This window comes from Micrasema longulum, unplaced genomic scaffold, assembly GCF_059751315.1.
Source record: "Micrasema longulum isolate JH-2025_06_02 unplaced genomic scaffold, ASM5975131v1 h1tg000357l, whole genome shotgun sequence".
Classification (NCBI taxonomy): Eukaryota; Metazoa; Arthropoda; class Insecta; order Trichoptera; family Brachycentridae; genus Micrasema; species Micrasema longulum.
This window is the reverse complement of record NW_028277559.1, coordinates 842,750-865,866: the sequence shown is the minus strand read 5'-3', so window position 1 is coordinate 865,866 and position 23,117 is coordinate 842,750. Positions and strand designations below refer to the sequence as shown.

General features: G+C 30.6%; 1 protein-coding gene across 1 annotated transcript in view; it reads left to right on the top strand.

Annotated features, from left to right (window-relative positions):
* LOC148282232 (corticotropin-releasing hormone-binding protein) overlaps window positions 1–23,117 on the top strand; it is an 81,912-nt gene that overhangs the window by 30,990 nt on the left and 27,805 nt on the right. Inside the window, exons 2-3 of the mRNA XM_088225412.1 lie at window positions 14,294–14,411; window positions 19,004–19,164. Of these exons, the coding sequence (XP_088081538.1) occupies window positions 14,294–14,411; window positions 19,004–19,164 (279 nt within the window). The remainder of the gene's footprint in view (window positions 1–14,293; window positions 14,412–19,003; window positions 19,165–23,117) is intronic.

Below are 23,117 nucleotides of genomic sequence, written 5' to 3'. Positions count from 1 at the left end.
ACGTATAATTGAAGCATTTTTTCAACGTTTTGAATTTTAAATTATTCGAAACTAACAAGAAAATATAAACTATTTAGAAATAACTTTTACCCTTACACTGTGCGTCTGAAAACTGTGGAAATATTATTTTTTGAATTTAATTAAATCAGTTAAACCGGAAAATTTATAGTAGTGGAAAGTGATTTAATTAAGGTTTTGATATAAACGTGAGTAGTGTTGATTGGGTTCCTATAAAATGAAGTTCAAAATTTCAACTATAAATATATATTCTTGCAGGTTACAGTCTTTTATCGCTGAATATTTTGGACATGGAAATTTCAGCCCTTTAAAAATTTGGTCACTCAAAATAATGCTACCGTAAATAACAGAAAATATTCAGATATATCAACACAGCAAATAAGCGAACGATTTTTCCGAAAACATCAAATTATATACCAACCCACATTGATGTAGTATTTTATCTTTCTTTATATGTATCTATAAAGCGTAATAAAATTCAATAATTTAAAATAAAAGTTTGCTTCATACATATTTATTTGACCGTCATATTGTCTTATTTTACCATGAAATATGTGAATTTTTATTTTGTACCTGTCTTGTGAAAGCCCTCTGGGCGTATTTAATAATAAATAAATAAATTGTAAGAACGCAAATATGTATTTTTAAACTAAAAAATATAATGTTTAAGTCTATTGTATAGTATTTTTGACTGTTCTGCATAGTTCTTTTTGTAGTAGTCTTTTACTGAAGACAACAGGGTCTGCTTTGATAAAACAATGAAATTATAATATAGATATAAGCTCAGTTTGATTTCTACTATTTCATTGCAAAATTTTAAGTCATTAAATTAATATTAGAGGTAATCAAATGTTAACGGTTGTATTTTTATGGTACAATTATTTATAGAAATATTTTGACTGTAGAACTAATAATAAATTCAATACAAAAGGCAACTTTTAAGTGCCTGCTCTACTTTGTATTTAATTTTCAACATTGTTCAGGCCCAAACGAAGTTATTAAAATTAACAAAACGTTTTAATTAGTGCCCCAGGCTGTTATTAATCTGCATACTATTGTTGTTTGTAAAAGGCGAATGAAGGGTTTTTATCAAACCCAAATCGATCTCATCACTTTTAATAACACCAACTTAAAGGATTTACATAGCCAAAAACCAAATTAAATTTTCCTTTGTTCAGTTGATTTTATTAATGAAAATGGTGATCAAAGCTATTGGGAAAAGTGATTTAAATAATATGAAAGACCTGGCTAATAAATTTATCCGAATTCACATTTTTTTTTTGTTATTTAATTATTAATAGAAAAATCTAATTTAAGACACATCACGTTCTCAAAACTTAGTTTATTGTTGATTAAGTTAACTTGTAATTAAATTGGCATTTAAAATTTGGTTTTGTGTCAGCTTAATTGTCTTTTAAGTGTACTCTCGAAGGGTAAAACATCTAGTTATTCAAGGAATAATTTTAATATTGCCACTGTCGTAAAAACACTTTACTTGCCTACAAAATAATAAGTTGATGTATAAAAATATATTACTGTCTCTTTGCTGGAGTAATGCAAGGGCACGTCCTTATATCGCCAGTATTTATGATGACGAAAGACTGAGTTTTGTGAAAGTCAAAACCTCTTGACTAATGAAAAACCAAATAAGAGATCGGCAATGATGCAGTCTATTGCATCACATGGAATCCTTTGTCTTAACCACTATGGACTGTTTGTGGGCCCAGAAGTGTTAAATGTCTTTGATAAACACATTAAAATTTCTAAAACGAAATCAATCTTCAGGAGAAATAAAGAAAACTAAATTTTTTCTAAGGGAAGAGACCATTGTTGATGACCGCTTCAAGATATTGTAATTTTTTATTATTATTATTATTTATTATAATCTGGCGAGCACATTGCGCTCCATGTTGTCCAGATGGTGATGTAAAATTAATGTTTATATTTTTATATAATATGTAGTGACTAACCGAAACAAAATTATCAGTCGAAACCGAAACTCATTAGAATAAGTAACTTCAAAACTAAAACAATGGGCGTTTTTATTGTTAAACCTTACGAGTTTATTAAAATAAGTCTCACTCAAATAAAATACACAATGAAATAAAATACATAAATTTTAAAGTTCATTGTTATGTTATACATATGAGTTTTATGTAACAGTTCCGTAATGTACGGTATGGGAAAATTAACTATTACCGATAAAGAAATTAGAAAAATAAAAATATGAAAGGTGCATCCGATTCACGAGCCATAAGATGCATTCGGGTGCAGCCGAACGTAATCCGACACATCCCGGCTACGCCGATGTTCCAGTCAAGTTTTAGCCAAAGCCGCGGTCAAAACTCGTTTTATTGGTTGAAACCGAAACTCCGGCCAGTCACTAATAATATGTAAGCCTCCGCTTTCCATAATATTGTATACCAACTCAACACAGGGATTTTGGTCTAAGGGAGTTTGGGATACGTTATTATTCTTTAAAATGAGACGGAAAGAGTGCTTGATCTGGGTCTTGATATTTTTGAAAAAAACCTGAATACTTTCATTGTAAGAAATAACAAAGAATGGAGGGAACTGAAAATACTAAGGTGTTCAAATACATAACTAAATATGATAATTAGAACAAATTTAAAAGTATGAGTTTAAGAAAAATGTGAAAATGGTCAATTGAAATACTTAATAGAAATTTCAACTGAAATCAATATTTTTTGAAAAATAAATGTCGAAATCTAGATTTTTACAAAGCTTATGACTTATCACTGGCTGATTTAATTGATAACTTTACACGTGTGGGATTCATAGTCCATTGATCGATGACTCATAGACGTGCAATCATTTCACCTGAAATAAAGATCAATGACCGATGAAGAAATATTATATTAACTACAATACACCATGGTAAGCAAGATTAATAGTATTGCACATAAAACGTCCGTCTAGATAAGCTCAATGTCCTGCAGTACATTTACTTCATGGAGACACGAAGAGTAAAGGAACGTGGTCGATAAAAAAACCACAGGGCGCGGTAATGCACAGTTAGCCTAAACAGTCAGCCCAAACAGTCAGCCTGAGCAAGTTAACCCAGTTGTGCAGCAAATCAATTCCAGCGTGTGGTCCAAGTGCAGTGGGTTCAATACCTAATCGCTCTTCGCTCAATACCTAATACCTAATCACTCTCACGCTCCACAACAAAGTGTAATATATTTATTCGCCATGTAAAAAACACGCATCAACCATCAACCTCGTGTCTTCTGTCAATCTTCAAGTGGGGTAGGAGCTCCAACAACCCTCAATAGCCGAATTCCTACTCGCGTTGTTGTAAAATTCATCGTTCATTAAAAAAATACACAGGTATATACAATATAAATTCATCATTCTATCTTTATTTAAACATTCACATTTTTTCAATTCTTCCATAGTTGATTTTGGAACTTATATTGGTATGGGTCAGATTCTATTGAATTATTATAACGCCTGACCAGTAACGGTTGACCAATTTATCTTTCGTGTTGCTATGTATTTAGACAAAATATAAACTATAATAAATTTTGATTTGATTTGTTATTTTTTTCCGCACCAAATAGCGCATAGGGTACTGCATTAGTACACTAACCGCAGTTATCTATCTTACGCTTCAGGTGCCAGTCTTGGGACTTTGAAGTATTCTAGTGAAAAAAACACACATTTACAATAAATATTTCTTGTCAATCATGGTGCGAACAGAACTTCAAATCTTTTGTGTGGTGGACAAACGCGCTGACCATGAAGAGGTGGAAAATCTATCATAAATTACATATATTTCAATAAAAATGACAATCAAGCTATCACGTGATATAATTAAGACGAAACGTTTAAAATCGATTTAATTTATAGGGAAATAAAATTTCGTGTAACAGTTCACTTTAAATAATAAAACTTCTTTTAAAAGAGTATTAGAGTATTACATATAAATGAAACTATTTTATTTTTATTGTTACTGAATGAGAAATTTACATTATAAAATAATAATACATTTTTATTGCCAATTGATATTTATGTAAAAAAGATTTGTTATTCGTCTGCAGGTATTTTCAAACATTTTTACTGAACATTATCAAAATGAAATCCATTTGCGTGCATTATGTATTTTTCAAGCGCAAACAAATGAAATGCTGGATGCATTTAATAAAATGCAATGTAAACACTGATCAATTAGTACGTGCACCCGGGTATTGTCATTTTAAAAGCATTTGCATTATTTTTATATTTGATTTTTTTTTTAATGTAGGTGTTAGGGATTCGTGTGATGATATTCTTATACACATTTTTTCAATAAATAAAAAATGAGTTTTTCTTAATATTTAGGGTTTTTTCATAGACTATAGAGATTATAAAGAAAAACGTGTTAATAAATTATAAAATACAAATATATTTCACAAAACAAATCAAAGGTGTATTCTGTTTTATTTTTTAAAAGAGTTGATATAAAAAAAAATGTTTTTGTCGCGAGTTTTTCCAGTTCTTTTTGCACAAAAACTTTTGGAAAATCACGAATAAACATGTTTTTCTACAATCTTAAATATTTTTATTCATTTCGACCACTTTGGAGTTAAAAAAAACTTTTTTAGTAATTGAACCGTTTTTTAAAAAAACAAAGACATTTTAAAACATCGAAAATAATAAAGGTTTTTATAATATCAATTTTAGGCACTTATCAAAACGAAAGACTCAAACAAAACATTTGATTAATTAGAATATATGGAAAAAGATACATCGCCATTCGATCGAAAATATGTTTATTAGAATATTCTAAATATTTACCATAGAAATAAAATATTTGCAACCTCAATATACTTCTTAAAAAAAAAAACATAAAAGTTTAATTTATAATAATTTTAATTATATTTTTTAAGCGGGTGTTTTGTAAAAATAAAAGAATTATTTACTGACAATTCTTGATTGAATTCCATTGTAATGATGTAATAACTTATATTTACATTTAAGTTATTAATTTATAAATACTGGTCAGACCAGTGTGAAGATGCTCATTAGAGGGTGAAAGCACTAGTTTGTCAAATAAATAAGTGGAAGTGTGTTAAGTATATTTAAATGTAAATGTACATGTAAATATAAGTTATTACAGCATTACAATATATATATTTTAAAATGAATAATAACTGGAAATTTGTGCGCAGTATTCTGAGTTTGTCTAAAAGCTTGTAGACCAGGACTGGATTCAACCCCCTGGGGAGTTATTAAGATTGATAAATTACATTTATTAAATTAATCTTAGTAAATCCCTAGGGGATTGAATCCAGTCATTGTCTACAAAAAATTTAACAAACTCATAATATTTTTGATAAATGAAACTGATCCAAGTAGTTAAAAAGTTAAAAAATATTTTTACGCGTCACTTTATGAACGTGAAATAATTCAAACAAATGAATTTCACCCAGATCAATAAAGATTTCAAATCTATATTATGTGTATATTATGGACTCTGTAATTCTGTTTTGGCCTACGGATGTGTCGGTTGGGGAGGAGCTTCTAGGACTATATTAGACCCACTAATAAAAGCTCAAAAATCTGTTTTGAGAAAAATGCCTATAGGTCCCCGAGTGAAGAGTTGTTTTAAACTCTACGAGTTCTTGATGTAAGGCAAAAAAATGATTGAAACCTATAAACACTGGGACACCCTAGATAGGGTACACCATGCACACGAAACACGAAGTTCTGTGAGGAATGACTTAATGATGCCCAGAGCACGTGTAGCGGTGTTTCAAAGATCTTTTATTTTTACGGGACCAAAGCTATATAATTTAGTGCTTTATATCTAGAAAAACAAAAGTAGAACATGTTTTGAGTAAAAAATTGGCAAATGGTTGATAGACATGGGAAGAAAGAAAATCAAGAGAAGTGAGAAAATTTGTTGACAATTATTACTTAATTTGTACCAATATGTTTTATACATACTAACATATTATGTACATATTTATTATATTATATACATACTTATTTTATTATATACATACTTATATATTACATTCATACTTTTTATATCCGTGTACACTTTTGCAAATACGACCCTATTTTTTTTTTTTTGCCGCAACATATCGGTTCCTTAGAACAGGCATTGCCTATATAGGAGCTCATAGAACCTCCCTAAGTATTCTGCTATAACGCACTCCTTTGCTTGCTTGATTTATCCTTAGTGTTTGAGTAGTAGATTTGTTTGTAATTTGGCTTATGTGATTTTTCTAATATATAAAAAAAAAAAAAATCTTCAACTTTTTAAAATTCAATAGATGGAAGAATGAAAGTAATAAGTATGTTCAAACATAACAGAATGATGAATGTTACACAGTGCGCAAAGTGGCCAATTAAACCAGCCCACGATTGGTCATAAGCCCTGTAAATGCCGAGACTTCTATATCCCCTTCCCTAAAACGTTTTTCACCTCCGTTGTAATATATCGAAATTCGCGATTAATACAATTACATAATTGATACATATATTTATCTACACAATATACACTTTTTTTTTTAATGTTATAGCTGTTACTTTCCAAAACAGAGAATAGAATCATTTAGGAATTTAAATTTGTTGCAACAGAGTGGGAAATTTTTTTAGAAGGGAATATGAGAGTCTAGGACATACTCAAAACATTGTTAGCAATTTGAAGTTATATAATTTTAAATATGCATTAGAAAAAAAGTAAAAATAAGCGAAATAAAAAGAAAATCAGAAGATAATAATACAGTTATACTATTTAAATTAGAAACCTGTTTTTACTCGGGTTCAAAAAGATCTTTAAATTCATTTCGAATTTGTTTACTGATAAATTAGTTTTGATGGTTTTTAGTTCATTGGGGAGATAATAATAAAATTATTGTTTTTCACGCGAACTTAAAAAAACAGCTCTCAACAATTCTTGAAAAATCTAAGAGGAATAATAATTTTATTAAAAATAGTATTAATCTCATCTTTGCATCGGAATTTCATTATTATATTAATTATTATTATGAAATTATTTTGGGAGAACGGAAGATAAAATGAATGGTTTTTTGTGTCTATTATCAGTATAAAAATCGTGTTTTGGGTTAAAAGCAAACATAGCTTTCAACTTAACTCAAACAAAAATAATAAGTTAATGTCTATGAAAATAAGAATTGTCATCATAATTAATTAGGTACTAGATACTTACATTTACACTTATGGTTATTTAACTAGATATTTTTGTTGGAATTGTATAAGAAATATTAGAAACGATAAAACTAAGGAAATGGTTAATCTCGAGTTTGCAAATAATCCAATCGAATCCACCACCATATTAAAAGCCCCGGTTTATACAATGAATATCGTAGCACTATGATGATACGAATTTTATCGCGTGCCTCTATTTAGCCCGAAGCTTCTATCTGGTTGAGGATATTTGTATTTTCTGTAATGTAGGGACCCCCGAGGTGTTGATTGGGAGTTGGAAATGAAGTTTGGCAATACAGAAATAGAGTAGAACTGAAAGTCTGGATCCACAAGGGATGTTTCTATCATTAACTATGTAATTATCTAGCACAATATAAATATGTACTCGTATATACATAGCGCGTTGGATGACAGACAATTTCATTTTTCAAAAAACACATTTATTTGTTATTTTTTAAGCAGCTTTTATTTTTGCATCGCAAATGGTGGATTACAGCGCAGAACACAACCGTTCGCTAAAATATTCAAGTCATATCTATATTCGGCTGGTATATCGGAATTACTCATTGTAACTTAATTCCTACTTTACGAATATTGCACAGCGAGTAAAGTCATCACTTAAAGTAGCAACAGCAGGCCACGAACACAATAAATGCGTAGACTTCTATATTCCAACCCTTTAAAAAAAAAAAATATATATATATATATATATATATGTTTGCGTTCTTATAATTTACTAAAATATTTCAATTTTGCTGGCCCTTCAACGAATTATAAATAACTCACTCTTAGAAAACGGAAATAAAGTTAAGGTACAGTGGGGCTTGAACATCGGACCTCTGATCCGTGGGTCCGCAACATTATCCACGGGACTATATATAAGGTAATGAGGAAGTTCAGTGTTTTTTCTTTCTTTTATTTTTCGTTAATAGAATAGTAAACTAAGCCAATTTTTTATTATTATTATTTTAATATATAGTATTATCAGCGCTATGATTTTCAAAGTTTTGTATTTCTAAAATAACTCCGCGTGTGACGTCAGAGGTTGTTCTCTGACAGTTCTTCCTATTGGTTCGTTTACGGTGACCAAACCGGATATCCTTCAAGATCTCATATCATTGGATAGTTCATATAAACCAGTGTCGTCATTCAAAGTAGTGCGTTTTTATTGAAATATTTTTAATTATTTTTTTCGTACATTTTCAAGAAATTTTGCCGTACAAATTTTACTGCGCGCAAGAAAGCATTTTTTGTATCCATTTCCCTCATATTGTATGTGTATGTTTGTACATTTGTATGTAGAAGAACATATCTGTGGATGAAATATTGTGTACATTAGATATTTTTAATTAACTTTTAATATTCCTTTATTCCATAGAAAATATTTATACATAGAATAAACATATATACTTCATTTCATTATTTTTGACATTCTTCAAATTGCCCGTTTTTTAGTTATTTCATGAAAAAATTATTAGTTTTTGGCACATTTAAATATTTATGTTTATGACTATTTTTTCTAAATAAAAAAAAAAAAAATTAAAACTCCCGATAGGGATAGTTATTACTACAAAACCTAATATTTACTTGTCTAAAAATAATTGGAAATATCCCAAATTTTGACAAGACCATTGTATTATCTAACTGTAAATTTACTACCATATCTTGCAGAAAGGGCCTTCTTTCGTTGAATATCAATAAATCAGCTGGTCCTGATAAAATCCCTCCTATTTTTCTTAAACATTATGCCTCAGAACTGGCTGAACCTATTACTTTGTTATTCAATAAATAATTATCTCTAGGACACTTTCCTTCTAAGTAGAAGTCCTGCTATGTCACGCCTATTTTCAAAAAGGGCGATGATACCGATGTAAAAAACTACCGTCCTATTTGCATTCAGTCTGTCATTCCTAAATTGTTTGAGTCACTTATTCTCGATCGAATTCAACCGCAAATCTTAGAAATAATTGATTGTAAACAGCATGGCTTCGTTAAAGGAAGATCAACTGTTACAAACTTAATGCTTTATCAGAATTTTATTGGTGAAGCTCTTACCAAGAATCATCAGGTTGACAGTATATATACTGACTTCAGCAAGGCGTTTGATAAGATTTCACATTAGGTGATGCTTAGTAAATCATTTAATTTTGGGATATCGTGGAACGTTTTTCAAATGGTTTCGGGCCTACCTGTCAGATAAATTGTTGTATGTTAAAATTAAAAATTCTTTTTCTGATTGCTTCTGTGCAACCAGCGGTCTTCCGCAAGGCAGTCATCTGGGTCCTATATTGTTTTTGATTTTCGTAATCGACATAACATCATGTTTCCGAGATGCTGAAGTTTTGCTGTTTGCTGATGATATTAAAATTTATAGGGAGGTAACGAACATGGGTCATTGCGAAAATCTGCAATCTAACTTAAGGTGTGAAAAGAACAATTTATTCCTAAATGTTGACAAATGCAAAGTTTTGACTTTTTGCCGAAATAAAAACCCAATTGCTTTTAACTACTCCATAAATTCTATAAATTTAGAGCGAGTGACCGAAATGACTGATCTTAGTAAACTTCTTTAAACATATACAGAGCAAAACTAATAAAAGCATGAAAACTCTCGGATTTCTGTTGCGAACGATTAGAGACTTTGACTCAGTCTAGGTAATGAAAATTTTATATGTTGCTTTAGTACGTAGCCAACTTGAATACAACTCGGTTATATGGTCACCATATTATAAAGTGCATATTAATAATATCGAAAGAATTCAACATATTTTTTTACGTTTCATTTTAAATTAGGTATTTCAGTTGAACATATTAATTATACACACTTAAATAAATATTTAAATTTACACACATTAGAAACTAGAAGACAATGAAATGATTTGTTATTTTTGTTTAAAATATTAAATTCAATATTTGACTGTTCCGAACTGTTAAAACTAATTAACTTGCGAGTGCTCGGCCGGATTACTCGATTTAATAAACTCTTCTATATAAATATATCTACAACTAACTACAGTACACACTCGCCTATGAGGAGAACTCATGTGTTTGCAAACGAATACGCAAATGATATAGATATATTTAATACAACACTTTTGAATTTTAAAAGGCAGTGTATCAATTTATTATCTCCAAATTTAAATTCTTAAATAATACTATGTTGTTTTATATTGAATACCTTTTGTTAACATATAAAGACCTGTAACAAAATTGGGCCTAAGCACCAGAAAAGTGAAAAAAAGTTACAAGGGTTTAAAGATATACTCAGTTTTTTTGGTATACAGCATATATTTTTTAATTCTTTAAAATGTGTACAAATGTGTAAGAAATAAGTTTAGTGAAAATTATATAGTTAAATATTATTTTAAAAGGGTATAAAATAACAAAGTAATTGAGAAGGCCTTAAGACCAACTGCTATTTCATTAGTCAGGCCTAAGTGCCTAGCGTAAAAACATAAAATAGGGCCTATCACCAACATCCATTAAAATGTCTGATTTTTAATTCAAGGATGCGTAAAACTAATAAGTTTGAACAAAAAAATACATCATTTATAATGTAGGTATGTAAATTAAAAATAATAATTATTAATCAATGGAAAAAGATATCTATCATAACTCTCTACTGGAAAAGATTTTTGTAGAAATTTTTGTTTTCTTCAGAAGGCATATACTCGATCATGTTGAGTAAATCTTTTTTTTTTCGTCCGTGATCCGGCTTTGGTAATCTAATTGGCGTAGTTTATAGGTTTTTATATCGCCAATTAATTGATTTATTTTTAAATTTAATTAATTTATTACTTGTCTTAGCTCGTGAATAGTGGCTTTCTTGTCGTGGAAACAATTTAACATGCCCGATGACTTGGTTTTCGTCTTCAAGATCGAATTTTGGATATTTTTTCTTATTACCCCTTTTTCGGTGAGGATAGTCTCTCCGCGTTTTTTTCTCTATTAGTAGGACTCGAATACCTTAATACTTCCTCTAAGAATATCAATAAAAGTGGCACGACAGACATTGACTACTTGACCATTGTCATTAGGGACAGTGTAATAAACAGTACACTGCCTTTTGATTTCTGATGGGTTTTTGTATTTCCCATTTCTCCGTCTTTTAATGTTTGAAATATGGAATAATCCCATTAAATATGCACTTTGCTTCAACCAGTCACCTGTTTCGTAAAATTATTTATGCAACTGCAGTTTTTAATCATAAAGAAGACTTTTACAGTCATTCTGGCACTTGCAAGTGAACTGAAAAAAAAAGTCAACTATACGGAGGACTGTCAAAAATAACCCTAAATGCCACTTTCTAAGGTTAACATACAAGCAATACTACAAATTATTTACCTGGGTGAATATGTATTTCACTTTTGACATTTCGAAAAGCCGTATTTTTATCGATTTCTTGCCAAAAAATAAATATTCACCCACCTATCTGATAATTTCGCAGGAGTAATTCGGAAAATGCCCAATGTTTCTTGTAAATTAAGCTATAAAGCTATTTAATCTTCTAAATTATATATGAAATACATACTAAATTGTACATGGATTTTAGTTAAAACGTTTGAATAAAATTTGTAAAATTTGGTATAACGGGGTCAATTAGCACGTATTGCCTGGGAGGAGAAATCGAGTGAACACGATCACCAATAAGTGAGTGATATTATCTGCCATTTTTAAATGAAGAACCGGCTGTCAAAAATTTTATGTTTGTATGGGGAATTCCAAATAATTGTCGGCGAATTTCGTTTTCGAATTGCACGGCGTCGAAATATCAGACGCCGTGCAATTCGAAAACGAAATTCGCCGACAATTATTTGGAATTCCCCATACAAACATAAAATTTTTGACAGCCGGTTCTTCATTTAAAAAATGGCAGAAAATATCACTCACTATTTGGTGATCGTGTTCACTCGATTTCTCCTCCCAGGCTACGTGCTTTGACCCCTGTGCACCTCAGACATCGTTTGCACACCCCTAGATTCTGAACGCTAGTTAAAACTTATCAAAAATTTGTCAAAACAGATTTTTAAAAACAAATCGGCTTACCGAAGTATTCGGAGGACTTATTGCTGGTACAATCACATTTTTAGTAGAACAATATTGTCTCCCTTGGGCTTTTAACTTTTTATTTTCACTTAACTTATTAAAACCACTTCTTTTCCGCTTTGTTGTAAAAGGCGTATCCGGATCACAAGTCTCGCGTCCAGCCATTTTGTATGAAATGCTTAGCGCTGCAATTAATCACGTAGGCCCTTATATGCGTTAATGGGTTTTGTACTTAGGCTCCATCCCATATACATGACTTCAGATTGATATAAAATATTTTTTTCTGGTACATAAATTCTAATTTGTGTTATTGGCGTAGGCATATAGAACATTTCCTCATACTCAACGTCATTTTTTATTTTTTGGTATTTAAGCCCTATTTTATTACAGGTCTTCATATATCTGTATTCTTAATTATTATTTTTCTACATTCTTCTAATTTTAAAATTCTTTTAATGTAACCGATAGGAAAAAATAAACTTCTGTTCTCTCTACTGAAATAAATGTATGTATGTACTATTTGTAAGTTTTATATATTTTTATTTTCTTTTTCTTATTACTTCATTTTAAATTTTTTGCTACTTTTGTGAAACAAATCTCTGTTTTTTTTATATAAATATATGTAAAACATGTAAAAGCCTACAAGGCGTTTAAATAAATAAATAAAAAAAAAATATATTAATGCACTTATGTCAGTTTCTTACCTATTTAATAATAAAGCTTTCAATATAACGTCTAATATATCTATTTTTATATCACGGATCAGATACCAATATCAAACGTCATATTGCCACCAATAAAATGTTCTGGCTGAATATTGAATATGATATGAATTGAGCGTGGGAGCAATAACGCTTTAAGATGGGCGTTTCCGTCATTTGATAAGAGTAGCAGTAACAGTTACCGTTTCACAAATAAAACTGTTTCGTGTAATTGATTAAAATATATCCATACGGCAACCGTAAGTCTTTGAAAGACGATGGTGATGTACACTTAATTTAAAGACGGGGAAAAACGGCTTTTCCGGTGACTATAGTTTTATACGGGACCAGCACAGTCGACCACATTTCTCACACTTCCAGGTTGCGGGGGGGGGGGTATGTATCTGCTTTCCTCGCACGTTTCCTCCAATTAATCAATTGTATTTCATTTTATATCATGAATTCTGGTGAAGTATTAATTAAATAAATAAATAATCGTGGTTAGTTCCTGGTCGCGTCTTAGTAAATTGTGTTCATTGTAATCATTCGATGTAAACTGTTAGAAGTCGAGATTTTTTCAAGATTCCTAAATTTATTTCACTGAAATATAACGGAATAGAAAGTTACAAACTTTATAAAATGTTTTCTTTAAAAATTGTTTCCCGGTGAAAGTTTTCCTATTGTTTTTACCCTTCACTGTCTAAATATTTTTATAAATAACATTGGAAAAACTAAAAGAAAAATTAATATTAGAGTAAAAGAACACTTAAGATGCTTTAATAATAATAATTTTTCTTAATTCGCAAACCATCTGATAGAAAATAATCATAACTTCAATAAAGACACCGGATTAAAAGTACTTCATGTTGAAAATAAAATATTAAAATAAGACAACTTAGAAATCATAGAAATCAAAAAAGCGATTCATAATATGAAAAGAAAAAAAAACCAAATAAACAATATTTCTTTTTGTCCTCTCCTGTCTAGATTCGAAAATGTTGATATCAAATTGCCACCCTTGTAACGAAAAAAAGACTTGATTTATTGGGTTCACGTGTAGTATTTAGTAAACATGATAAAAATAAAATAGGAATTAATTCATTAATTACGTAAACCTTGAAGAAGAAGCTTGTTTGCTTTATAACCGGTCGGTAGAAAAAAAAAAGTTAGTGGTTAAAAACAAAGTCGTTTTATTTATTTTATTATAATGAATAACCACAAAGTTAGGGCTTCAACTATAAATAGTATGTTTAATTTATGTTTGTGATAGTTGTTTCGGGAAAACAACTTTTTTTAAATACATGTTTAATTTTTTTACCTTTTAATAATGATACATTTTGTTACAGAATACCTCTCCTACTAGCTCCAGGCTCATAGGAGGCTACACATACGGCAATAACGCCATATTCAGAGCGAGAAGGAACAGCGATGCCGCTGAACATCACGTTATCGACTCCGCAAAAGGTAACGCCTTTTTTATAAAAACATTATTTACTCACTTTTAATACCCACCCAGAACTATACTCGCCTTTCTTGTATTTATTTAAATATCGATAATAGTTAAACTATTTGTTTATATTATTTTCTTTTGCTTTTATTACTTTAACAATATTGTAAATTTATATCCTCTTACTACTTTTTCCATTCTCTATTTCTTCCTTATTTTCTCATCCCATTTTCTTTTACGCCCGGCGAACTAGTGTTTAGTTATTAATTTTGTGTACGTTTGGTTTCCATAAACAAATCAATAAAATTGAATAAAATAAAATAAATACTATAAACACCTCAGAGTAATAACGCGTAACCTAGAAAAAATTTAATCGACCTCTACTCTATAAAAAAAACTCAAACTTTGTATGGATGCCTAGTGCGGCCCCGACATATTGCCCGTAATTAACTGTCATTATCAACAGTAAACATACCTTAATTCACAAATTTATCCCCTTAATTGAGAAAAATAGTATTTGAAGTAAATATGTTGATAAAAGGAAAGTTTTTAAGCAACATAATACACGTGTCGGGACAATAAATGCCAAAAATTAATGTAAACCATGGGAAAATATTCGGAATCAATTACCTGTAAAAACTGACTCAATTTTTATTTATGTTAACGTAAATATCCAAGTTATTTACAAATAAAGCCAAGCAAAGCTACAAAAGCATCCGATTGAACCGTTATGTTTATGTTGTCAAATAAAACAAAATGGCCACCCATTGGTTGCTAACCAATAAAACAACATTGCTTGCGTTTTATGAAACATAGTGACAGGGCTTTTCTCTAGGTTACACATTATTACTCTGAGATGAAGACGCATTGGTAGATAAGATAATTACTGACATTCTTGTGGCATAGTGTTAAGTGTATTTGACTAACAACATTAAAATTTCGTTAGGAGCAGATAGAAACAATGATATTTTAAAAACGTTTTCTCTTTTGACTTATTCATTGTTTTATCTTTATCCAAACAACTTATAAGGTGTAAACTGACTACTAAAAACAAGCCAGTGCAATGGAACAGGTCATGAGTTTCAGATACCTGGGAGTAGAAATTTAAAGTCATAGCATTTTGTACAAGTCCGAGAATAGGTCAACAAACCATTAACTGCGTCAGGGTGTCTGAGGAATGTAATATGGAAAAAAAAATGCGTATCGATAGCAAGGTAAGGATATACAGGACATGTGTGAGACCCACTATGACGCGTGCCAAGGAAGCGCGAGCTGATACTGTTCATACCAAAGAACTGCTAAAATGAAGGTACAATAAATACAGATACGAGTGAAATAGAGAATATTGTGCAATGGAGTAGATCCAGATGAAGATACTGGAGAGACATGTGGACATAATGAGCAGCGACTGCACTACACTACAGCCAATGAAATCCCCTATGAACAACGTCTCCACGGAAGACCACCCAAGAGATGGAGGAACAGTTGAACCTCATCATCTCATGAAAACGACAAGTTTTCTTTATCTCAGATCCTAGGATTTCTTAAAATCTTAGGTTTTTGTATATAATGTAATTAAGATTATTCACAGTCCGAATGTTTTTCCATTAAAAGCCCTTTGTTTGTATTAAGCAATTTCAGGCGACGGATCTTTGGTTGGCAAAACGAGGACTTTTTAATTTTGGCGGAAATAAGTATAAAGTAAATTCAGTGATGGAATGACTTAATTCACCACTTTCTTTAATGGGTCCATTTGCTTTATGAGGCATTATAAAAGAGTATTAATTAAAAGGAAAAGCAATTTAAGCACTCAATATAAACCGCTCGGCTATCCCAGGAGTTATTTTCACAACTCTAATGTACGATACGTCAATTACGTAGTTAATTTACGCTAAATAAAAAGTTATTAAAATAAGTTTTATATGATATTTAATAAGTTATAATTTAAAAAAAAATCTATTTCGTAAAGACCATAGAGCCTATGACACGGTAAATTCAGGGTAAGTTGATTTTTAGTATATTATTTTTTTATTTTAATGTTATTTACTATTTTGAGCTGTTTACTGACAACTGGAAAATGAAATCGAGATGAGATTAGTCGGCCTCATGGTGTAAATAAAACAATAAAAATCAATCGAACTTATGTATCTTATTTTATCATGCCGAGTGGATTTTTACGATTGTCTTAAATGACCTAAAATAGTGAAGGCCTTGGTTTTCTCAGTGTTCATGTACGGTGTGGAGGGTTAGACACTGATAGAATTCTGAAAAAAAATCTAAGCTTGAAAAATGCGGTGTTGGCGGCAAATGCAGCGGATTCCGTGGACGGCCAAACGTACGAATGTATCTATACTCCAGGAACTGGACATAAGAGAAAAACTTACATCTACGTACGAGAAAAGAATCCTGCAGTTCTTTGAAGATATTTCCAGGGGCAACTCTGATAGTTTGGAGAAAACTATTTTCCTGGGAAGTGTCGAAGAAACAAGGTCGCGTGGACGTCAACCGACAAGATGGAGCGGTCTAGTCACTGAATCATCAGAATCATCACTGACAAATTCTTTTAGAAAAGAACGAGACCGTTTCAAATGGAGGGGGACTGTCCACAGACAAACCATGTCCGGAGTCAGGCGTAATCACCATCCTCAGACATGAGGCACGGATTAAAAAGGGAAAATAGGCATATGGCAATGACTGAGAAGTTCCAATAATATGCTTTTTCAAGCTACTGCAGAGTCGATTTACTCACCCCCGTTTACGTATAGGCTACAAATGTTAAGACCGTCATATGGACAGTACTATATATGATTGATTTTATTTCATCAGTAAATAACATGTTTTCTTTCTTTACTAATTGTTTTCTTTTTGCTAGATTGCTCATCTTGGCCTCATTTTGTTTCCATTTATCTAACTTGAATTTTTTAGGCACATTTGAAAAAAATAATTAAATCAGTTATTTTTATAAGGTAAATAATCTTCTTCTTTATATAATGAAATTGGCTCAGCACCATTTAGCCTTTTAAGGGGGTTCTCTAGTTTGACGGTCAGATTTTTAAGCATTATTTGTGATTTTTTTGTGAAAACCAATGAAAAAATAGAACTTTGGAGTTTTTTTTATTTATTTATAAAGGTTTTAAAAGTATGCATATAAATTTTTAGCTAAAAATATTCATTAAAACCTAAGTTATAGCGCTTTAAAGACACCTCCCTCGAAAAAATGGACGCTTACTCCCTCAACAAAATCAGCTGATTGGCTTGTTTGAAAGTGAAAAAAATTGGAAGTCCTTTAATCTGTAAGCTTATATCCACAAAATGAACTATTATGAAAAGAAAAAATTAAAAATTGGATTTTTGACAGACTTCGGAATAAAAAAAAATTGAATTTCATGTATTTTTTGTCAACTTTTTGGTAAAAAAAAATAGAACTATTTTAAATTTTGAAGTGATAATAATTCATTCCATGCATCTATATATGTTGAGTAGACTCTATACATTTGAAGTGAATCAATCGAGCCGTTCTCAAGATATGATGGATGAAAGTTTAAAAAACATAGTATTGAGAAAAACACGTTCGAAGTTTCAAGTACAGTAACAACTCATACCGGCCCTCCAAATACCTGACTATTCTAACTGCTGTATGTTTATAAGGGCTTTGAATTTAAAAAAATCACTTTACAAACATATTTCAGATATATTAAGGAAATAATTTATGCAAAAAAAAAACGATTTTTTGAACCCATCAGACCAGAGAACCCCCTTAATAAAATAAATTTTAATAGTAATTACTGTTATAATAAATTTGGTAGGTAAACATTATTTATTGAGTGTGAAGTACTTAATTATCGAAAAGCAGCTTTAAGTTAACCAATACAGTGCTCTTTGCACCATTGAGTACTAATAAGGGTATAAACTATTGGAACAATAATTATGCCACGAAGGCTACTTCAGTTTTTTTGTCTTAGCGTCTAGAATTTTAGAAATTATTTCGCGCGATTTGAAATTTTTCCTGCATGTAAAAAATCTGTAGGATATTTTTTTTTAGTTGATGCAGTGAACTCCTACACCAGTTAAAGATGACACAAGAAAAATATGTTGATGCTTTTTTCCGTATTTATTACATGTTAAATAAAATTAAGAATTTTTTCACAAAGTGCAGGAGTAATGAAAATAAGTGAATTGAACTTATCTACTGGTTTTTAGGTCAGAAATAACCTTTTCGGATCTACTGATCTTCTATTGATGGTACAAAAGGGTGCTTTTGCTTTTATAGTAGTCATCCATAGTTTTCTTTTTACTTCCGATTAGGGAATTGAAGCCATCTTCTATTTCCCTTGCCGTTTCCCTAATTCGACATCCGTACTAGGTCATCAGAATTTTGGATGTTTAAATTATTTTGTTGTTTACGTTCAAGAAACGCATGATTTATCGTTTGGACTGTCTTTGAGACAATAGTAAGTGAGGTGACAGTGGGCATTGGTTTCCGGGTGAGTCCTTCAGATTTCTTCGTCCTTAATTCATGTGTGAGCTGTTTTAGTGTGAGTGTGAGGATTTATGTGAGTTAGCTTAAAGTATTATGACAACGTTCTTACGTATCGTGTCTTTGTTTCAGACTGCATGCTGATTACATCGGACGAAGGCCATTTTTTCTACAAGTCCGTAACAGATGAACCAACGGTGTGTGGCATCTACATGATAACTGATCCCAATAAAAGGATCGAAATGATCATAACCTTCCTTGATATTCCATGTGAGGCAGAAGGTCTAATTGCGGTAAGTTATCTAATAAAATCATACCGAGAATTTGTTTTTTATAAATATTAATCACTGCTTTTGCACCAAGCGAGCTTAATAAACTAAATGATCCCTTAAAAATTTTTTGTGATCACACAGTTATGAGTGTAATCCGATTGCCCGGGGTTTGCGGCGTGGACGCTAGCGAGTTGAACTAGTCAGTAGTGTTGCCGTTAGAATGCAACTGGGCGTTCGCAGAATTCAATAGAATCACACCCTCAAGCAAGATGTGACTCACTGCGACCCCACTGGCGGTTCAAACCCCAAATATCATTAAACAAGTTTATGTAAATGGTGGAAATTGTGTAAATAAATATACCCCTGGAAACATTATAACACATTAAATGTTTACAAATGAATCTTGGATGACAGCAAAGTGATTGCAAACGAAATACAGATAGATATATAATATTACAATATTTGCATACTCCGAAGTTAACAGCTAAACTTGAGACGGGAGCTTAATCTTGGGGGTAAACATTTGAGAACGATTTTTAATGAAGTGTCAACCTATTTCACACCAAAAGACAGCTGTGGGTTTCAGTTTAACTTAGCGTAAGAGGTAAGATCGATCAAAACGTTTACTTTATAGTGTAATACTCTGTCAATGTACACTTCTTAACAACTTTGGTTTAATTTTCAATAATTTAAGTCTAATAAATTTTTATATGTTAATACGCCATGTCTCATTCGTACTCTTAACCGACGTTTCGGATCGCATTACAGCGTCAATCATCAGTGAGCTCACGGAGAACGTAATATAAAGGGTAATTTTTTTCAAAAATGAAAGTAGTACTACTTACAGACTAATAACACAGTACAAATATATTTAACTTCTCTCCGTTAACATTTAAATTATTGATATTATAAAACGTACAAAACATAAACAAAAAAGAGTGTTGAAAATACTCGTACAAACGAACTGTATTCTTAATCCACCCGGGCACAGAAAAAAACTCGGGGAAAAAATAGCGCAATTGTTGAAAAATCGTATTCTATGGATCAAAACTTTGTGAACCTTTCAAAAAATTTAAAGGATTTATTTTTTTTTAAAGGAAGCTGATAAAAATCCGGTTTTGGTATTTTTTAACAAGTGATTTAATTTAACGTTGAATTCGAAATTAACGTAAAGTGCTAGGGGTAGCGTAATTCAGCTGAAAAGTTAGGGGGTAAGTCAGGGCACCATTAGTGGTGAAGTGGTAGATCTTTTTAGAAAAGCGGTGAAATAAAATGCTGAGTTGAAGTTGTAGGTTAATAGAATTTATAACATGAAGAGGAGGTGTCAAGAAATTAATTCCACTCGTTTCAGCGGAAACTTTAGAAAATTAATACAAAAGTTTTATAATTAAAATGTAAAACCGCAATATGAATATTTGAAATGTCCATATTGAAATTATTTATCATGTAATAAAATACTTAAGGGTACTTTTATATGTATTTTTCTACAAGCGTTTGGCCGTACTCACAATGATATCATCATATTTTTTTATCTAGTGGAGCATACGGTTGAAATAACAGTAAAAAAAAGTACAAATCGGAGTAAAAATTAATGATGATTTCTAAAATTCAATTCATGAAAAAAAAAATCTCTATTCAAATAAGAACAAGTGTTCTGTCTTGCATTTAAAAAGAAAAATATTTTCCCAAAACTTTTTATTTTTTTATTGTCTATTTTTGTCCGTTATCCCGCCTAAAATGGCATTTACATTTTGACCGTTCGATTCTCGTTAGAGCACCCGATTCTTTTCGTTATTAACTGCATTATTTTAGGTCAAATGCTAACAATGTGACCTAATATATTTCACTTTACGTATGCTTTATAAATGTTTTTATTATACTTACTTTAGATAAACATACACTCTTTAAAACTTATGTTTATTCAAACGTACATAGCAATAACTTCGTAACTATCAGGAAAAAATGACGAAAATTTTGCACTCGAAAGCGGTTTTAATGAACTTTTTAGTTATGGCAGTTTGGCACGGCAAATTCTATTAAATGTCGTACTAACTCAAAAAACTGTTTTTTATCACTCTTGACGGGGAGGTGCTATATATTGTTACGGGTAACATTCGCTATTTATCACGAAAAATAATTGAGACCCATCTTTCTGATTTCGTCTATGGCGAAAACGTTTACCGAGTAACGTTTTCTCCAAGCCTTCTCACGTGTCAAAACGCGAGAAAAATGGGTCACGGGTCACGGGTCACGGGTAGCGCTCTTCGGCCAAAGGAACTACACAATGTGCAAGTGTTTTAAATTACTTTACTTCATGCCGATCTAATGCAACAAAACATCACATTAATCTTTGATAGAAAGTCCCCTTTTTAAAACTTGGCATCTTATCAATACTATCTATATAAGATTTATTAAATATATGTTAATGGGATGACAAAAATGTCCCAGGGCCAGTGCCACGTTTTGTATTCTCATTGATTCAATATGAATAAATCAGGAATTAAGATGATGTTCAAATCCATCAATAAATTTTACAAACTATTCAAATTGACATATTTATTTTTATTTTTTATTAATAACAAATTAAAATACAATATTACAACTAAATTAAATTTTTTACAATAATCAAATACATATATTTACATTAACGTTTCCCATTACGTAAAAGAAATAAACAATTCTTGTGTACATAATGGGGAGTGACGTTGTAAGATACAATGACGATGTAAGATACAATAGATTATTTTATTTTAATCAATAATATTTTTAAAATAACATATATAAATTACAAAAAAGATATAGGTTATGTTTTCAAACAGTGTTGCATTAAAAACGATTAAAGTTGTATTTTTTTACTTCTTTCTTAAATATATTGTATTCCTGACTGTACTTTTTATTATCTTTGTTCATTTCATTAATGAAAAATATTCCTCTGTAAGTATAATGATGTTGCGCAGTAGTTACAACCCTTCTGCTTTTTAATAAACAAATGTTTACGGAAAGCAAGTTTCCAGATAATTTAAAAAATAGGATCGATAGTATAAATATTTAAAGTTGAGAATAAGATGGAAATAAATAATTATAAGCCAATATCCACATTTAACACTATGTCTAAAATGGTGGAAAAAAATATTAAAAAATCAATTAATTACCTACTAGTATATTGAAAAAAAGTCTATTGTCTACTAAACAATTTGGTTTGAATGAAATAAATAAAACAACTTTGTTTTTAACCACTAATTTTTATTTTTCACCGACCGGTTTCAAAGCAAACAAGCTTCTTTGTCAAGGTTTACGAAGTTAGTGCTTCAAATATAAACTTTATACTTTAAATTTGGTTTTAGATTAAATGCAGGAACATCTGATGCAACAGCTAGAAAAACTAGCTACATACATTATAATCTTGACAGATGAAATGTATAGGTATTTACTCCGATTTATGGAAAGTTTTCGATACTTTTTAAAAATTGGAAAAAGGAATCGGAACTGCTTAAAAGTTAAATGAAAAACATTAAGCAAGTAGTAAAAAATATTGTTCCTAAACGGAAGTAAAAGGCTCTATAATTATTATTACTTCATTATTTCTTTAATACTTGACAAGAATACATTATATAATTGAATTTACAATGTATTCCTCACTGAGAACACCCGTGCCGTGGAAGACATTTTACAGGCGTCAGGAGAATAAAACGTTGGAAGTGTTTAAGATCGTGCAATAATTTATTCATGTTTTCGCGTACACATATTTAACTGATTCGTGTATTTTATTCATTTTTGTTAATTTGTGGAATGGTACGTAAAATGAAATTGACCGTTGCATTATTAACGTCTTTTTTAAGACGTAAGACATGCATCATAATGGAGATGGGATGCGCACGGATTGATGAGTGCATCGGGCCAAATAGTTAGAAAAATGTTTTTATTCATAGTGTTTTTGTTTGTAAGTTTAATGTGTTTTTATTATGTTTTAAATG